At 39.5% G+C, this 15511-nt stretch overlaps 1 protein-coding gene across 2 annotated transcripts in view; it reads left to right on the top strand.

Annotated features, from left to right (window-relative positions):
- Window positions 1-278: 278 nt before the first annotated feature.
- The window catches only part of DISP2 (dispatched RND transporter family member 2), a 36931-nt gene continuing 21698 nt past the window's right edge, over window positions 279-15511 (top strand). The window contains exon 1 of one of the 2 annotated variants that reach the window (XM_087951715.1): window positions 279-650. In XM_087951715.1, coding sequence (XP_087807841.1) covers window positions 556-650 — 95 coding nt within the window. In that variant the 5' untranslated portion in view covers window positions 279-555. The remainder of the gene's footprint in view (window positions 651-15511) is intronic. The other variant, XM_026664315.2, reaches the window with a different exon arrangement.

The following is a 15511-nucleotide window of genomic DNA, read 5'->3' as shown; positions in this document are numbered from 1 at the left end:
CAAAAAACCAAATGAATCAAATCATTTTAGAGATTGAAATAAAAATGATATCACAATAATTGAAAATGGCAGGTAAGTATAACAAGTGTGTAACAAGTTCAGCCTTTAAGCTGGACTTGTTACACAGTTTACACGACATGGAACACTGCTTGCTTTACAAAACAAGCTTGGATTACCTGGTTCCTTTCAAACGTTTTGGACTACAAACCCCGCTACCCTAGTCAGTCCCGACAAGGTAATCTGAGGCCCATAGAGGACGTCCTTTAACACAAATAGGGCACTGGTGTGCAAGGAACCTCCTTTAGACCCATCAGCGGGGCCAGACTCGACCCGCTCTTTCTCTTGACAGCCGTCGGACCACGTGGCCGACTCGACCCGGTCTCCTCCTCGATCCGGTCGCCCAAGATTAGCGCACGCGCTGTGTCACTGGCGAGAGTCGCCGCTGCAGCTTTGGAACGAGCTTTCAGCACCGCGGAGCTGCGGACAGCGCCTTCCATCCGCCCTCGGCTGCAGCCCGCAAGACGCCGCGAGCGCCGAAAGGGTGTGTGAAGGGCCATGGAGGGCGCGGCTGGCTCCCAGGCGCTGGTCCAAGCGACTGCCAGCCAGAGGGCAGAGGCAAAGCTCCCAGAAAAAGGCTCCTGCTCCTCCAGGTATGGCTCCAGTACTGGGCATGGGCTTTGCCTGCTAGGCGATCGAGGAGGTGGTAGGTTTGCCCCCTCCATCTCCCTGGCGTCTGACTTTCCTTTCCAGGGTTTATCTTGCACTTCCTTGCTCTCCACTCCTTCCCTACATCTGTTCTGTCAATAGCATCCCCCAAGCGAGCCGTTCATCTCCCAGACAATAGAGGCATCTCCCTTGGGCGATGGAAAATGGTGGAGTGGTGAGGGAGGGAGGGAATCTGATTGTTTGTTTTCCCCAACAATCCAAGCATCCAACTGATACAGCTTTCCAGTCGTGGCACCCTCCTCTCCACCCACCCACACACATACTTCACCTCACCAGACCATCCTTCCTTGAAAAGTTGCTATTGTAAGATGCAGAGTAGATGAGGAAAAGCAATAAAGAACATGCTGCCTTCTGCACAGCTGGGCAGTAAATGCCACTGAGAAGGCCCTAAGATTGAGGACAGATGATCCATGGCACGAGATTTCTTTCTTTTGCTCCATTCTGTGGGTGCGGAAGAATAGATAAGCTGCAGGAGGCTTTATCTAAAATGCATCCTATGTGCCTTTGGGGAGCCATATGCAAACTAGCCTCCTCTTGAGCCAGCTAATGCCTAAGTGTATTTTCATGCACTAGCAGATGAGTCCCTTTGCTTATTTAGCTACAGGGTGAAGCCTGCCTTCTTATATATCCTTGAGATACATCTGCCATTTGTGTCAGAGAACACGTCTTCCTACAATTCAGCAAATAAACAAAACAATGAGGTGAAGCCCTCTGCTGTGGAACCACAAAGAAACAAGACAAATGGTTTTGCACGTGCTTGCTAACTATTTAAAAAGTGGTGCCAAAGCAGGACTAGATAGGGGTTTTTTTTCCTCCTCTTTCCTTTTCCTCTTCCTCCTTTTAACCAGACTAATTCAGTGTCTTTAAAACTGGTGGAAGAGAAAAAAGTGCAGGTGCCATATATGTAACAAGCAGTAAATATTGCCATCCAGAAAAATTGCATACTTAAAAATATGAATCTTTTCTTTTACAAGAAAAACCAGATATTGTCAGAAAAAAATATCCTACCAACAGTTCTAAAAGAAGAAAAAAATATGTGCTGTTTGAAACTGTTTTCCTGTTGGGTCACATTCATGAAATAGTGCTCGGTTACTAGCCAGAGGACATGGTTATTTTCATAAACAATAAGCATTAATCTTAATAGCTGGGACAATGTAAATGTCAATCTTCCCAACCTGATACCTTCCAAGTAACTTGGGAAAAGTGCAAAAATTCCCAGGCTGTTTGGATGGGGTTAAATTTGGTAGAGTATTCTCAGCTGATTAATCATGTTATAAGTAGTCCTCAAATGATCCTCAAAGCCATTTTCCAACCTGGGTGGTTGTGAATTATATGGATTGATGTTCTGGATAACAGAAGCCACACAATTAAGAAGGGTTGGTGGTTGTTTATCATTGTCTCAGTAATTTGCTCTCCAAAGAAAAGGATAGTCTGGTTTATATGGTGGTTTGACATTGAAATGAGACACAGGGAACTGTCTCTGAGAAAATGCCAACCCTGAGAGAACTCAGGTAGCAGTATTTATTGAGAAAACACACAAGCAAAATATACAGTATGCATATTCAGAAAACAATGACCTCAACAGGAGATTACTTCACCAGCATGAGAACACACAATCTTGGAAAGTCCCAGATGTTACCTTGCTAGGGTGAGATCATACAGCCACGGAAAGTCTCATGGGAAAGTTTGGAAAGTCCCATGAGAAAGCACAACTATGTACCTTGAACTTTCACCCATTTTCCTATTCCTTCTAAACTGGCAGAATCAAAACAGAATGAGGCACTCTGAGCAAAGATACTCCTACCCCCACCAAGAATGCCCACATCTCCTAGACTTACTGCTAGTTATACAAAGGCCTTACAGAAAATGATAAAATGATCAATAGGTTATATTACCACATTCCCTCCTTTTTATTTATTCAAAGATAGGGGTGTTTTAGTGGCATAGTACACAGTTCCCTCATGACCTGATCCCTCACGCCGGAAGACTGAGGTACACATTTGTAATAGATTAGGAATACATTGAATAAAACAACATAATAAGATACATATAGCAATAATAATAACAACCCCTTGCAATAAGGAGCGAAACCATGATCCATCAGGAAGCCAGGACCACAGACTGTCCCAGAATGATGCATTAAACCCATCAGCTCCAGATTGATGCTGAGCAATACGATCTTCCATGTCCTGAACAGTTTTTGTAATGTTTGGCTCATAATTATGTATAAAAACACAACAATGTGAATGAATTAAAGCACAAACTCCTCCTTGAGCAGCTAACATAATATCTAAAGCATATCGATTTTGCAAAGTAACTGTACGAATTTCAGACATTTCTACATTAATCATCTTAATATTCTTTATAGTATCATTAAACATAGCAACAGTAAAATTATTTAAAATATGAATATCTCTATAGTTCATAGCAATTCCCAAAGGCGGGATAAGACCTCGAGAAATTTGTGTCCATAGATTACCTCCCATGGTTAGACCTGATTCCAGCTCACGTTTGTTGCGGATTCTGCCTTCCGGCAACTGATCCAGTTTATAAATTACAGGTATTACATACCCCAATGTGCATATCCCAGACCAATTCCGGGAACCTCCCGATACCCATACTCCCCACATAGGAACCACACATCATTCCCCATAGCCCAAGGCTCCCGGGCGACCTCAGAACCATTCTTCATCTTCTCAAGATATTGACACATATAGCACTGAGGAGAATTGAACTGAGGAGACAGGTATAATTCTGCACACTGCTATTATAACAGATGGTTGGCATTTGAAAAGTGACATTACACCTGGACCAATTCCCTAGGAAAGTTCCTCCAAAGTCATTTCGGTGAAGCATACATACGCCCTTCCCTTTAAAGACACCTTGACCTTAGCCGTCACATTCCGATTATAATGTGTGCATTTTTTCTTTTTGAACATCTGGAATTGCTCTGTTGTAGCACAAGACAACTGTTTTCTCCAGGTTGCATTCTTTATTAAATCTTTTTCCTCAAAAGGCACTCCATGCAATGTTAGTCCTTCTCCCACTCTCCCAGGAAGGTGCATACACAACCAACAATTGGTGATGTTCAAGTTTTTGGCAGTTGAGCGCAAATCTTTAATGTAATTATTATCGGTCCACAAATCATCGCAAATCTCCGCACGCTGAACATGCTGTCGCTGCTCTCTCCGCACCCGAGCAGCCCAGGACAGATTAGGCAGAATCAGCAGGATCAGGAACCACAGATACGCCATCCTGCTCCTCCGAAACTTCCTTCACAGGTGCCTGCGAATGATCAGGCCGAACACACCGACCAGGAACCCAACGAATTTGACCAAGATGTTCAACTGCTGCATAACCACGTCCCCACGTTATCAGCTCAGCAGGAACCCATGCCGGATCTGGAAGGAACCGCACCAACACCCGAGGTCTTACCGCATCTGTAGAAGGAGAAGAAAAATGCCTGCTGGCCGCGCTCGCAGGGGGGTTACCAGACAAATTTAAAAAATTTAAAGTATACAAAGCGAGATTTAATTGATCTTGAATCGCCGGAAGCCCCAGGAGCTTCCCTCCTTTTTTATTTAATTTAGTCAACATGGTCTTGAGCGTGGAATTATGACGTTCTACAATAGCCTGCCCAGTAGAATTGTATTCCACAGACCATTGTTTAGGTGTACCAGCAACTGAAAAGTCTTAATGCAATGATTGATGACATGTTTAACCATCTCACCTCTTTGAGGGGTAGCCATTAAAAATCCTGAGTAAGTATCCACAGTCACATGTATATATTTCCAGGGCGCAAATGGCGGATATTGAGTAACATCCATTTGCCAAATCATTGAAGGTTTCAACCCTCTGGGGTTAACTCCCATAGGGATATTCGTGCCCTGCTTTGAACAAGTTGGACATTGTTGAATTATGGCAGCAGCTTCTGCAGTAGTAAGTTTGAATTGCTGTGCCAATGCTTTAGCGTTTTGATGAAAATAACTATGACTATCCCATGGCTGGACAGTGAGGACTGAAGTTACAGCACTGTCAGCTTTGGCATTACCTTGTGATAAAATTCCAGGCAAATTACTATGACTACGAATATGAGCAACAAAACACACATTCACACGCTGCTCCAAACATCCTTGTAACAACAAAAGCAATCTTAAAATATCAGGTGATATTCCAGGAGACAAATAAGAACCTGCTACAAAAGGGTAACAAATTATACACATACAATGAATCCACTATTAAATTAAAATCCTGATTGTGAAAATTTTGAAAAGCCAAAACTACAGCAGCAAGTTCTGCCTGCTGGGCAGACTTCTGCTCTGATGTCACTTTTGTATGCCAAATTCCAGATTTATCTTTCCAAACACAAGCACCAAAAACTTTCCCTCCATCAGTAAAAACTGTAGGAGCATCTGATATGCCCAATGGTATCCTTTCTTACATTTTGGGCACACTGATTTAGGACGAACACCCTGTCCCATTGATCTCTTATTCTGCTGACTTTGACCTCCTCCAGGAGCCCGACATTGCGCTTTAAAATGTCCAGGCTTCCCACAATTGAAACAATTCCCCTTCTGAGCATGTCCTGTTTGTAAAGCCAGAGCTAAAGTTTCCATGTTAAAAGACTGACTCCCAACCTTCCTACATGCATTAATCAAATCTGCGATTTCTCTCTCCCCACTTGCTATAAGTGGATTTAAAATCTTTTGCAATCTGTGTTAGCTTGTTCTACTGCTAACTTAAAAAGCAACTCTTTCTGGGCGAATTGATTATCAATTTGTCTTTCAATAGCCAATTTCAGTCTGCTAATGAAATTTTCATAGGGTTCATTGTTCCCTTGTTTGATGTTAGTAAAGGTCTTCTCACCACCTTCGCCGTCAGGGAGAGACCCTATGGCTTGAAAAATTATTTGTGGGAGAAGAATGAACCTTCCTCAGGCATACCATCTCTCTGTTGTTCCACTGTTGTAAAATTACCAGCTCCATAAAGCTGATCTGGGGTAACATTTGCTGTTCCCCTCTGGACTGCCAGCTGTCTCCATTTCTGATCTAACACCAAATATTGAGCTGGAGTTAAAATCATATTCAACAGAGCTTTCCAGTCAGCCGGAATCATTTTATTTCCATAACCAACTGCTTCTAACAATGCCTGAGTATATGGCGTTCTAACACCATATTCTTTTGCTGCTTGCTTAACTTCCCTCAAAATTCTGAGCTGTAAAGGCTTCCACTCCCGCTGCGGATTTAATGCAGCATCCATGACAATTTCCACTGGATTAAGTTGAACTTCTACTCCAAACTCCACCAAATCATCTCCTGATAATTCCCCTCTATCCTTTGCTTCTTGAATAGCTGCAGTAACTGCATCCACCTGAACCCTTAAAGGTAAACTCTTATCCTCTGACAAAGTATTTCTAGCGCCGGACAGTCCCCCAGGTTTATCTGGAGGTGCCGTCGGCGGCAACAAACGTACCGCATGGTAAAGCGGCAAACCTTCTTCGGGGGTGATAGGAGCGGTTGTTCATAAGTAGCTAATGCATCCATAATCACTCTCCAGGTTAACAAAATTGAAGAAGGGGCACGAGGTTCCTCGTGCAAAAATTTCCCTATCTTTTTCCAGGACTCTACTTTAATACTACCTCCCTCCGGATATGACTTAATATTTTTCCAAACATACTGTAGTAAATCCTCAATTTCTTTCTTTCCTACAGCACAACCCCTACTGCCAATTCCAAATCCAAAACTATTCCCAATGATCCCTCTCAATTCCCCTGATGTGCTCTTTCTGAGCCTTCAGAGATCTCCCCCATACTCACGAAAAGAATCTATCTTCGTCCAGCGAAGAAGATGAGGGCCAGTCGACGTCCGCGACGATGAGTATAGGATGCGGGAAACGTATAGCTTTCAAGCTATCACGTCGGGGTCACCATTTATGGTGGTTTGACATTGAAATGAGACACAGGGAACTGTCTCTGAGAAAATGCCAACCCTGAGAGAACTCAGGTAGCAGTATTTATTGAGAAAACACACAAGCAAAATATACAGTATGCATATTCAGAAAACAATGACCTCAACAGGAGATTACTTCACCAGCATGAGAACACACAATCTTGGAAAGTCCCAGATGTTACCTTGCTAGGGTGAGATCATACAGCCACGGAAAGTCTCATGGGAAAGTTTGGAAAGTCCCATGAGAAAGCACAACTATGTACCTTGAACTTTCACCCATTTTCCTATTCCTTCTAAACTGGCAGAATCAAAACAGAATGAGGCACTCTGAGCAAAGATACTCCTACCCCCACCAAGAATGCCCACATCTCCTAGACTTACTGCTAGTTATACAAAGGCCTTACAGAAAATGATAAAATGATCAATAGGTTATATTACCACAGTTTATTGTCTTTTGCTCCTACCATTGTCAAACTGGACATTGCCTTCTATTTTTTGCCTCTTTATAATACAATGTTTAGAGTCTGGTGAAAGCCAGTTTGGTGTAGGGATTAAGGTACTGGGTTACAAATTACTTTGGTAGAACCCAAAAGATTGTAAGCTGCCCTGAATTAGGTAAAATGGGCGGCCAACAAATTTTATAAATAAAGTTTGAATAGTTCTTTCCTCCATATACAGAAATATGTTCAATAAACACAGTTGTTATTGGATTATTACTTATTAGAAAGCATTTCAGGCCAAATATGAGCAATCCATGGAGTCTCCATGTAACTCCATATACCTTTTGGTGAGGCCTTGGGAGCCCCCAAGACCACCTTGGAAAAGTTCAGTGCAAACTTGAGAACATGGAACAATTTTCTACTCTTAATTTAAAAAAAACAAACAGGGAGGGCGGGAATGTGTCTTAAATGTCCAACACAGTTTATCCTGCTGATTCAACTTAGCCTTGCCCCCTCCAACTTCACTTAGTGATATCACTGTAACCTCACTAAGTACATTCCGGGTGGAAGCATTGAAAATTCTTAAGAAGCATTTCCTAAGCATTTCTACAATATGGTTCTGTCTTTACCCTAACCTGCTGCACATTCCTACAGTATAATCATTATTGGACCAGCCTCAAATGTTGCTACTGTTGGCTCAGTCTCTACCACGTTCCTTTAATTTTTTGCTTGCTTAACCACAACTTGATTAAAGTTTGCCAGTTTAGTGTTAAAGTGCCTAGAAACCAGGAGATTGAAAGTTCTGGTCCCATTTTAGGCATGAAAGTCAGCTAGGTGACTTTGGGTCAGTCACTCTCTCTCTCAACCCAGCCCACCTCACAGGGTTGTTGTTGTGGGGAAAATAGGTGGAGTGTTATATATCTTCTACACCTTGAGTTATTTATAAAATAATAAGGATCATGGGGGGGGGGGAAATCAAAAGAATAAAAATAAATAAATGAAGTTGGACAAAATTTGTCCCACTGATTAATATTCATCCACATACCAGCACTTAAATATGAGGAGAGTTTTTGTGAAATGAATTACTTTTTTACTCGAATAATTTCCAAGAAGCATGTTCACAAGAGATGCATTAGATTGAGAAGGAGAGGAGGATCAGTCTTTAATATAGTAAAAATGTGTTCTAGCTGAGCATTATAGTATAATATTATGAATTAGATCTCATTATGCCTTGGCTGTTTCCAAATGTTGTAGCCTGGGATAATTTTGCATGCAGAACACAAGCCAAATCAATTGGTCTTGGTCTTGGGAGCATTTTAAGTCTTGACAGATATTTGTCTAGTGTCTTGTGGAAATCTAAAATTCTATGTTCCAGATATTCTTCAATTGTAATTGATTTGGTTTGAATTGCTCTGTGAAGTTTCTGGTCCAACCTCCATCCAAATCTAATGAAAAATTGATGCGCATATTCTTATAGCTTTAAATATCACCTGAGAAAGAAAACTGAGAACTATGGCTGTACTGAATTAAAAGTCAAAGCCACTCAACAAAAGGTTGTAAGCACTCAACTTATAACCACAATTGAGGCCAAAATTTCCATTGCTTAAGCAAGATAAATTTTGCCTCATTTTATGACCTTTCTTGCCACAGTTGTAAAGTGAATCACTGCTGTGGTTAAGTTAGTAACATGGTTGTTAAGTAATCTGGTTTCCTCATTGACTTTACTTATCAAAAGGTCACAAAAGGTGATAACATGAGCCCAGGACACTGCAACTGTCATAAATACATGTCAGTTGCCAAGCATCCAAATTTTGATCACATGACCATGAGGATGTTGCAATAGTCATAAGGGTGAAAAATGGTCATTTTTTTTCCGTAACTTGTCTCTTCATAACTAAGTCTCCTTTTGCCATTGTGTTGTGGTTAGTCGACAGCAGGTGCGGACAGTTGAGGAGAGCGAGGACTCAGATGAGGGGCCAGGACCATTAGGGAGTGGACTGCTGCCTTCAGAGATTGTGGGGGCTGGCAGCAGTGATGAGGAGGTTCCCAAGGAGCCTGTGCCAAGTGCGCATGCACGCAGGATTGCTCACAGAAAAGAACAGCTACAACAGCATGGGCGACTCGGGAGTAAGACTGCAAGGTAATGGCCCCTCCTTCAAGAAGATAAAAGGCAGCTGTGAATCAGACATTCTTTGTAGGAAGCAAAGACATTTTGAAACTCAACCTCGTGGACATTACAGTTGGTATTTGAAGACTCTTGTGATGTAAACTATTTCTTATCTGTTGTTTTTTGGCAGCCTTGCAAAAACTTGGCAAGACTCTTTCTTGTTGGAGCTAATTAGTTGGAAGCAGCCTTTTATCTGTAAAGAGAAACAGAATCCATAGATGAAATATTAAAAGGTTGGGCTGCTGCCTTTGTCTTGTATTTGCTCTCTTGGAAACAGGTTTGGGTCAGAACACATTGTAACTTCAAGCAGTCATTAAATGAATGGTTGTAAGTGGAAGACTGCTTGTCTAGAAGTAAGGGGGCATATTGTTATCATAATTTCTATTGCAAGTCAGTTTTCTCTTTATGCTTAAAATATAGCCCCATTAGTTCAGTGTTTCACTGAAAGAAATTATTCTTGTTGCATATTGTGCCCTCTCAGTTCCAGATGTTGCACTCATCCCATTCATGTATCCGACTGTCATTTGTTTCTCTATTACAAAATCCCACTTAGAAAGTTCTGCCATGTATCTCTTACTCCAGGGGGGAGGGAAATCATTACATTTTGTCCAATAATGTGAAGCTGAACAGCAATGGAGCCGTTTTAACACGGAGGAAATAATCATCAACATCAATATATGATGAGGACCATCATTGCAGAGAAAAGCCAGTTGGGAGGTAGGGAGATGGCTGCATTTGGGGGATTATGACATAATAAATGGGCTTTCTTTAGTTTTGCTTAGCTGTTGTGATTATAAAGTTGTCAGTGTTTTAATCCTAACAATTTGATGGACCAGAAAACATCATTCTTTTTTTTAAAAAAAAATGGAGCTGCCAGGAATTAAAGAATTCAAAGTTTCTAAAATATTATTTCTGGAAAAAGATATTGTGGTGCAAATCTAAGAATTTCTGGATATCCTGAATTAAGATATTTACCAGACTGGCCTGAATATTGAAGCAGTCCTTCTTTTTTTTAAAAAAAAAAACAAGTTTTATTAATTTTTAAAACACACAAATTATCATTATTCATTACATGTTTAAACCTTTTTCATTGTCAATTTAACAAGTCAGATAAATTATAATTCTATTTTAAACCATTTCCATACAACATACCAAAACCTCTTATTCAATTTCTCTTTACTTCTCTTTACTCTTATTCAATATCATTATTATTATTTCATCTGTTTCTTTCTGACTTAGTTACCATTATTCTCATTCTATATTTCTACAAGTTTTAACTAATTCTCCCCCAAAAAGACATATACACACAACACACAAAACATAAAAAAAAATATTTTTGGAAAGTAACTTGGACCCAGGTGTCTCTCTCTTCATGGACTTCAATTATATTCATGCTCATCTTACATATCATTACTTATTTTATTTACCATTCTAAGCCTTCTATATTAACTTCCCCACATATTTCACACTTCTTACTTCTATCTTAATTAATCATCTTAATTTGAATCATTATATTTATATCTTTTGTCCATTTTTATCATCCCTTTGTCTCATTCCTTATAAAAAAAAAAGAAAATAAGTTTCTCCTGAAATCATTAATCAGAGTATGATGCCTTTCTATCTCCCCTAAGTTAATCAAATTAATCTTTAAAATAATATCTAATACCCAATCCGACTTTGCTTGGTACATTCTATCTAACTAATACATCCAACATAATTAAGTACATAATTAGACAATAAATCCAAATATTAAAAAAGATACTATAATAAAAATTTTATAATAACATCAATACCATAGTCTTATTAAACTCTTTAATTAAAACAATATTCTAAACCTCCCTATTATTAAGTTTTAAAGCCAATCATTTTTAAACATTTTAACATTTTAATCTCTTATCAACTCTTAAGTCATTACAATACTACCATCTCATCTTATGTACCTTGCAAAATCTTTTTTTTAAAAAAAAATTATACTTTATCCATTATCCATAAAAAATTTCTTTTTTTTCATTTAATTTCAAAACATTGTAGCTTTTCTCCACCTTTTCCCTTTCTTTCTTCTCCCAACAAACCTTTCTACCCCCTTCTTCTAGCCTCTGCCTTACCAGCTTCCCTTCTCTGTCGTATTCCTTTTCCCTTTTGTTTACTATCATCATATTGGTTTTGCACCTTATTTTTCCCTTTCTTAAATGTTTTTTAGATCTTAAGTCCTTAAGTCCTTTAGTTTTCTTCTTTTCTCTTCTTTTCTTTTCTTTCTCTCTTCCTTCTTTCTGGATCAAATTCTGAGATTCATTAAAAATGGCTCCTTCCTTTCTTTCTTGTTCCTCTGCTGTCTTCATCTGTTGTAATGTTTGTTGATAATTAGTAAGCGCCATTTCTAAGAAAAGGAAAGCTTCTTCCACACCATCTTTACCATTTTTTTTGCTTGTTCATATTCTTTTCTTAGTTCCTCAACAGAAAGAGCCATTATAAATCTTTTCTTTTCTTTTCCCCTTCTTTCTTCTTACAACAACCAGAATATTCAAAAGAAAATAAAAAAAATAAAACAGTCCCAAAGTTATCAGTCAGTCCAAACCAAGGCAGAGTTCTCACTTTCTCCTTCTGGGGTAATATCAATCCAAGAGAAAAGAAAGTCCAAATCTGTTTAAAATCTTATTGCAATATATTCTTGTCTTCAAATCCTTAAGGCATCTGCTCCAACAAAGTCTTAGCATACAAATATTTTCTTTTTAATCCTCTCTCTTCCCACTCATCGCTTAAAACCAATTTTCACCTAAAAGAAATAGGTTTCTTAATATCCAGTTATTTATTCCGTAGGAAAAGAGGAAAGCTATCCTTTCAGCACCTTCAAACAGCCGCTTTTTTCCTCTTCTGGCAGGTATTATTCAGAAAGTCATACTTTTCAGGAATTTTATTAAATATGTCTTAGAGTCCTAGGAGCCAAGAAAAACTTTCTCCTCTCAATCACTTTCTCCACTTCCTCCTGCGCATTCTTACCCGGCTGCCAGCTTCTTTGTGGCGGCCATTACAGACCGCCCGCTGCACCGTCCTGGGAAAAGGGAGTTCTGCCGGCCAGGAGGGAGTCTGCAACACCCCAAACCCTTCTCCGGATCCCCCTGCCTTCAGCTGCCCCTGCAGGGCTGGCTAGCTCCGTACCCGTCTGGGTCGGAGCCCCAAAAACGCTAGCGCGGCAGGATCGCGCAGCTTCGCCAAATCCCTGCCGCTCGCGGCTTGACAAACCGGAAGTTGTCCTGAAGCAGTCCTTCTTGTACTGAATGTTTGACTCAATTGATTATCTTGATAATCTGGATGTCAGTCCCATTGTGAACTTCTAGCCAATTAGATGACAAACAAGAGAAACATATTATGAGAGATCTACACTGGTACCTTGGTACTCAACTACTCTGAAACTCATCGAATTTGGCACTCAACACATTTTGATGTGGAAATTTTGATCCATTACTCCTCGTTTGTTTGATCCTCAATGCACAAGCCAGAACCTGTCGGTGTTGGCTGCCTTGTGACTCATTCACTACATTGTTCCTTATGGAAAAAATGTGTTCGATACTCATCAATTTTAGTACTTATCATGCCTCCCAGAACAGATTCATGATGAGTATCAAGGTACCATTATACTGTATCTCTACCATTTAAAAGAGAGCTAAAGGACCACAACCCTGCCCTCGGAAACATGCCTTAAGTGGTTCCACAAAGTTTCCTTGTATCTTTCATGATTTTAAATATAGAATAGAATACTTTATTGGCCAAGTGTGATTGGTCACACAAGGAATTTGTCTTCGTGTAAACACTCTCAGTATACATAAAGGAAAAGATACATTCGTCAAGAGTCGAGAATCATAAGGTACGACACTTAATGATAGTCATAGGGTACAATAAGCAATCAAATCATACTAGGAAACAGTCAATATAAATTATAAATCATAAAAACACCCATACTTGAAATTAGAGGCAGTTTGGAATGATGCGCTCTTTATGTTCAGCTTTATCTCCTCTATTAATAAAAATAGTTGTCATGGTAAGGGCCCTAAGCCTAAATAGGCTGAATGTCCAAACAAGACAGATATACTCAATTATGGGACGGCAAACAGTCCTGTAAAATACTGCTTTCATACTTTTGTTTTGCATTCTTTGAAGGCACATGCACACAATTTGAGGGTGCCTATGGATGTGGCAGTACTACTGAATCAGAAAAAAAGAAACATCTTAAAAGTTCCTTTCATTGACAGATTGATGCAACAGCAACAACTGTTCTTAGCAAATTGTGAATTAACTGCCATGGAGTAAGCATGAACAATGCCTAGGTTTGACAACCACAGCATGTTTGATCCGTCTTTAAATACTGTTCAAAAATTTCAATTAATTCATACTATGACAGCCTGCAGGTTTGAATCAGTGGGGATATTTAAAGGAGTATATTGAAAAATTAGCATTGCTTCTCATTTGGTTTCAGGCATTCTTGTTCCAGCGTATTAGCTTTTAAATGAGCTCCTAAAACCTTCAAAGGAAATCCTGCACTGGCCATTTATCAGAAATTGGGAGATTGATTAAAATGGAGAGAAAAGCTCAACAGAATACAGACAAAAAGTTTATCTGGGAGGGTGGGGGTCGTATTGTATAGTTTATCAGATTTTGAACTCTTTCAATATTTTATATATTGTATGAATGCCAAGCAGAACTCTAACTGGCTATTGGCATATCCTGAACTTGAATTGGGGTAAAAGAACAAACCTCATATTAATTCCATAGCAGTTCTGCAATTCTTGTTGTTTGTTTTATGTTTTAAATATACAACATCATCAAGAGCGCAAAAGAATTGAAATGGAAATGGGCTGGTCACGTAGCAAGAAGAACTGATGGCAGGTGGATCAAGGCAGTCATAAAATGGATCCCACTTGATAAAAAGCATCTACAAAAAAGACTTAAAACAAGACGGAGCGACGACATCAGCAAGTATTGCAGGCCCAATTGGTAAAAGAAAGCTCAGGACTGTGTTGGTTGGAAAAATGCAGGCCTTCATCCTGCAGTGGATAGACAATGGCTAAAAATGAGGAGGAGGAGGAGGAGGAGGAGGAGGAGGAGGAGGAGGAGGAGGAGAAGGAGAAGAGGATGCATTATGCACCTCTCCCCATTCCATACTATTTGCTTTTTCCTTGTTTTGCTTCTCAGAATATTTTTGGTTTCTGGTACAAACAGAGAGGTTTTCTGCTAATGAAAATTATAGGGGAGACAAATCAAGAAAAGCAATCAAGCAGCTGCATTGCCAAAGTCGAGCTGTTGTCCTCCCTTTTTTCTTCTGTGTTGTCTGCTTTGTTGATTCTCTTCTTTGTTTCATGGTCGCAACCAGCTGGGCAAGGCAAACGAAGCTGGGAGACCAACATTTGGAAGCTGCTGCTGCTGCTGTCTCTGTGCTATGATTGGGGGAATATTTCAGCTCGCATTACAGCATCAACATTATTATTACAGAGCTATAATAATGGAAGACTTCACTATCCATTAAGATCTTTTCTTTTTGTTGCACATTGTGATAGATCATTATCCATAAATCAATGAATTACCTTAAATACGACAATCTGAAGGGGTAATGGAGGCAGTTGTTTTCCTTGGTTGAATGGACCAAATGACTATGTTAAAAAGTCATCCTAAAAGTGACACCCAAAGGAAAGAATATATAGATTGCCTCTGACAAATTAGTCCTAACGGCATTACCAATTTACAAACTAAAAAGAAAATGTGAATTCTTTTAGTGCACAATTTAAAAATGGGTTTGCAATTTCCCTTAAGGTATAAGAACATCATTGGCCAACTATTTGCTCGGAGATAAGCCCTATAAAGTGTCAAAGCTTTTTAGCATTTTTCCCTGTCTGGCTAATTGGTCTGCCCCTATCTTTAGCTTAAAAACATGAAGTTGAGTGTAATTTGAGATCATTATAAGATTCCAAAGAGTATTTTTTTAAAAAAAAATCTATGTATCAATGCATTGATCCATCTTATGACCCTATATACAAAATGGCATCTTAGCCACCAGGTGTAGATCATGAGAAGAAGAGAAAGGATGTGTGATATCAACCAGCAAATGAAAGATGGGTTGAAGGCATTTATGTGTAATAGGAATAAACATATTGATCTACAAGAGTCGAATAAAAAGTATTGTCTCCACCTCCATGTTAGCTTAAATAAATGAAACAGGAAAGCAATCCTTAAAATGAGTT

This window comes from Notechis scutatus, chromosome 1 (genome assembly GCF_049901735.1).
Source record: "Notechis scutatus isolate UNSWTSFEM ecotype Mainland chromosome 1, rNotScu1.2, whole genome shotgun sequence".
NCBI lineage: Eukaryota > Metazoa > Chordata > Lepidosauria > Squamata > Elapidae > Notechis > Notechis scutatus.
The sequence above is the reverse complement of the archived record's forward strand: the minus strand, read 5'-3'. Positions and strand labels throughout refer to the sequence as shown.